The 4,672-nt window shown below is 39.9% G+C and overlaps 1 protein-coding gene across 3 annotated transcripts in view; it reads right to left on the bottom strand.

Annotated features, from left to right (window-relative positions):
* Positions 1–360: 360 nt before the first annotated feature.
* Positions 361–4,672, bottom strand: part of LOC117103563 (proline-rich protein 36-like) — a 10,904-nt gene continuing 6,592 nt past the window's right edge. For 2 of the 3 annotated variants that reach the window (XM_033244135.1, XM_033244137.1), the window contains exons 2-3: positions 1,962–3,843; positions 361–1,778 (exon numbers count right to left, since the gene is read on the bottom strand). In XM_033244135.1, coding sequence (XP_033100026.1) covers positions 1,273–1,778; positions 1,962–3,843 — 2,388 coding nt within the window. In that variant the 3' untranslated portion in view covers positions 361–1,272. Of the gene's footprint in view, positions 1,779–1,961; positions 4,230–4,672 lie in introns of those variants that run through there. The other variant, XM_033244136.1, reaches the window with a different exon arrangement.

The following is a 4,672-nucleotide window of genomic DNA, read 5'->3' as shown; positions in this document are numbered from 1 at the left end:
TATCAGTTGTCCGTGTGTGCTCTTTAACTCCAAAATATTCCCATGTTTCACCTGTACTTCAAAGTTTTCACTGGCTACACATCAAACAGCTTTAAAACACTTCTAACGTTTAAAGCACTTCTTACCTTAACTAAGACACACACACATCTTACTCGCTTGCCCACACGTCGCCTTCGGTCTTCTTCGCAAAATCTTCTCACTGTTCCGAAATCTGACACAACAACTATGCCCAAAGAACATTTACAAATTATCTGCTGCCGCGTATCTTTGAAATGAACTACCTTCTTCTACCTTCTTAGGTGTGATACATCTATTGTTACATTTAAATCAGAACTTAAAATGCATCTCTTTAACAGCTTGGCTTCTTGGATCATTTAATCGGCGCATTACAAGTATTTAAATATTATTATTATTGTTATGTATAAAATCACAACTAAAATACGAAAAGACACATATATAAAGAAATACCATATCGTGAAATAAAAATCTATTTCTAGGGCAAATTAATTTACAAGGGCGATTGAATCATTTTTCGAAAAACCTCATGAACTTAAAATGCATCCTATTGATGCCAATTAAATAAGATTCGGAAGCAGAACTAAAAACACAACAATATTCAAAATTATAAGTACTGTAACTAAATAAAGATATAAGGCAATAATGGCACCAGAGCAATTGATTTCTCTACAATGTCTCCAAAATGAAACAAGGCATTATGTTTCCATAACGAATAACATAATCAATATGTTTACAAAACGTTAGCTTAACAGCCAATAAAAAAAAAATCGCGATGAAAAGAAAATTAAAATTTCTAAACCAATATCGCCAATCTTAAAAGAAAAACATAAAGGTTTTAATATAAGAGAGGCAGACATTGATTTAAATTAAGGGAATAGAGAGCGGAACAGAATCAGCTTTCAAACCGTTAGTGATACGATTACAGCCAATGGCCTAATGTATGTGCTTGTTTATCATTTTCCATGTCACTAATGCGAGAAGACTTTACTGTTATTATGCACTAGTAACAGCAAACCACCACCTCTTCTTCCATCACCTCTATCTCTCCTGGACATGTAAAAAAATTATCAAAGCAGATTCAGTATCCCAAACAGTTTCATTCAACCATGTTTCACACAAGCCAACAATACCGATTGTATCTGCAAGTAAATGTGCTCGCAGTACAACAAAGTATAAAAATATTATAACGTTATTACAACTTCGAAGTGTTAGCTTGGTAACGGCCTAGCTTACCTAATAACTATAATCGTTACGCTAAATATCTATTTGGCGATACTTGTTAATTTCATCAGGCGTAACGCCCAAGCCCTTGAAAATTGATGTTAGTGTTCTCCAATCTTTTTTAAACTCAGCGGCTGGAATTCTAAGGTCTGGATTATGTGCTATCTTGGTATTTCTGTACTTTTGTATTCTTACTAAATTAGCTAGCTTTGACTTATCTTTTCTTCGAGGATTTCCCCAGAATTTGTCTGGTTGTGATACATTACAGCAATACCGAATCAGTATCATCATTATTGTGATATCAAATCTTCTGATATCAGCATCTTTTTTGTACATTATTTGCTTCTGGTCGAGAACAAGTTTGATATTCTTTAAGGAACCGTCCTGCTCCTGTATGAGAAATTGTCCAACATTTTCTCTCTTAACTCCGGTTTCCTTAAGAAAATACTTCCTCATCTGCTCAGTTCCAACATCAATTACGAGTGATTGAATCATGAGAAAGTTCTTTTTCTCCTCCTGTACTTGGACAAGATCAAAACCTATACGAAAAACATAAGAGTGTAACATAGCTAAACGAGAAAAAACAAAACTTGTAATCTCTTTGACACTGTTACTGCAACAATTACGCTCATAGTCGGGTGACATAGTTTCCTATATTTAGAAAGGAGTATTTATTCTTATGATTATGGTATATTGTAATAATTAAGTTAATATCTACTCACCATGTTGGAATTCCACAGTTTTCTTCTGAACAACATTATTACGACGATTTTGACCACTGCCCTCTAAAGTAAGAGATGTTCGAAGTACCGGTCCTGTCATAGTAGCGGGGGGCGGTTTTCTTCCTTGACCTGGTTTAGTACTTTTAGGTGGTGGACATGGCTTAGGGGCTACAGGAGGAGCGCCTCTAGACGACTGTTTTACTGCTGATAGTGGATGTAAGCTGGCTTTGCTGCTATCTCCTGAAGAATGTATAAGATTTTTGGATGATTTTAATACAGTTGAAGGTCTACAAGCTGAATTTACAGGAGCTGGTGACGTGGGTGGTGGTGTCGCAACAGTAGATGTTGGAGGAAGTAGTGGTTGTGAAAGAGGACTATTACTTCTTGAAGGAGGTTGTGGCCCATTTGCTTGAACTGGCCTAGTTATTTTGAGTGGTTGACATGGTTTAGGGGCTACAGGAGGCGGAACTTTGGTAATTTTAGATGGTTGACATGGCTTAGGGGCTACAGGAGGAGGAACTCGAGACGACTGTGTTACTGCTAATAGTGGATGTAAGCTGGCTTTGGCGCTATCTCCTGAAGAATGTAAGAGATTCTGGGATGATTGTAATACTGTTGAGGGTCTACAAACTGAATTTACAAGAGCTGGTGACGTGGGTGGTGGTGTCGCAACAGTAGATGTTCGATGAAGTAGAGGTTGTGAAAGAGGACTATGACCTCTTGGAAGAGGTTGTGGCCCACTTGCTTGACCTGGCCTGGTGATTTTGAGTGGTTGACATGGTTTAGCGGCTACAGGAGGCGGAACTTTGGTGATTTTAGGTGGTTGACATGGCTTAGGGGCTACAGGAGGAGGGACTCGAGACGACTGTTTTATTGCTAATAGCGGATGTAAGCTGGATGTGCTACTATCTCCTGAAGAAGATAGATTTCGGGATGATTGTAATACTTTTGAAGGTCTAGGAGCTGAATTTACACGAGGTGACGTGGGTGGTGGTGTCGCAGCAGCAGATGTTGGAGGAAGTAGAGGTTGTGTAAGATGACCATTATTTCTTGAAAGAGGTTGTGGCCCATTTGCTTGGCCTGGCCTGGTGATTTTGCGTGGTTGACATGGTTTAGGGGCTACAGGGGGCGGAACTGGAGCCGACTGTGTTGCTGCTAATAGTGGTTGTAAGGCAGCTCTCATACTGTCTCCAGAGGAAGGTAGAAGGCTTCGAAGAGATGACGGCAATACTGCAGATGGTCTACAACCTGAATTTACAGGGGACCACGGTGGAGGTGGTGAAAGAGAACCACTTGAATGACCTGTCCTAGTGATTTTGAGTGGCTTACATGGTTTAGGGGGTACAGGAGGGGGAACTCGACACGGATGTATTACTGCGAATAGTGATTGTGAGCAGGCTCTGCTGCTATCTCTCGAAGAAGTCAGAAGGCTTTGGGATGATTGTAATACTGCTGGAGGTTTACAAACTGAATTTACAGGCAGTGACATGGGTGGTGTTCCTGCAACAGCATCGAGCGGAGAAAGTGGAGGATGTAGAAGTGGACCACCGCCACTTGAAATAGGTGACGACCCATTTTCTTGGCCTATCCTAGTGATTTTAGGTGGTTGACGTGGTTTAGGGGCTACAGGAGGAGGAACTCGAGGGGACTGTGTGACTGTTAATATTGGATGTGAGCTGGCTCTGCTGCTCTCTCTAGAAGAAGGTAGATGGCTTTGGGAAGATGGTAATATTTCTGAAGGTCTACAAGCTAAATTTACAGGAGATGACGTAAGTGGTGGTGCTGAAGGAAAGTGGCGCTCAATGAAGTCATTAATAGATTTAGTTGTGTTGTTATCGTTTTTTGAAACATCTTTTTGCACTGTTGGATCCATGATATAGATCTAGAAGAAAACAAAATATTTCAGCAATGTGATAATAAACAAAGTGCAGGGATATCGTTAGTAATAATAGGACATGAAACGGTGGTACAGAATGTAGCGGTACATCTGCGTCATTAGTAATATTAATAATAACATTAACATAGTAACATTAATAATATTAGTAATATAGAGGAATTAACCAAGCCGACGATACGGTCAGTGCAGTATTGTGGTATATATGTAACATAGGTACATTAACTCATTCAGTGCTTGCCCTCTGTATTATGTTGACTGTGCGTGTCCATAGCTATAGAGATGGCGCGTGAGCTTGGACGCGTTCCTAAGGAACGCACCAATTGTTTAGAACTTTTGCTTTGTCCAGTTTAAACTTGACATACTTGGTTTATTTCGCCGAGGATAGTTCAGTAGCTCTTAAGGCCAACTCAGACAGCGTCGGCCGACGCAGCCCGACCCGATTTATCGTCGGGGACAGTCTTAAGCCGTCGTGAGAAATATTAAACACGTTTAATATTCTACTGCGCGACTGCCCCCGACGCACACCATCGCGTCTGCGTTCAACTCACACAGACCCGACGCGACAACAAATCGCGTCGGGCTGCGTCGGCCGACGCTGTCTGAGTTGGCCATTAGTTTTAGGTTTAATTCTGCTATTAAGAATTAAAGAGACACAACAATTTTAAAAGTTTGCAAGTATTCTCATTGATCGACTATTCAACATAGGAATTCCAATTATAGGCATAGGCTTATTGATAAAACAACTCTTTTCGATATTGTTGTTAATAATATAATTATAATAATACAATAATAGTATTTCCGTTTGATGTTAGAC

Source organism: Anneissia japonica, unplaced genomic scaffold, assembly GCF_011630105.1.
Source record: "Anneissia japonica isolate Jap-2015-1 unplaced genomic scaffold, ASM1163010v1 scaffold6792_len961167_cov158, whole genome shotgun sequence".
Lineage (NCBI taxonomy): Eukaryota > Metazoa > Echinodermata > Crinoidea > Comatulida > Comatulidae > Anneissia > Anneissia japonica.
This window is presented reverse-complemented; position numbering and strand designations above follow the sequence as displayed.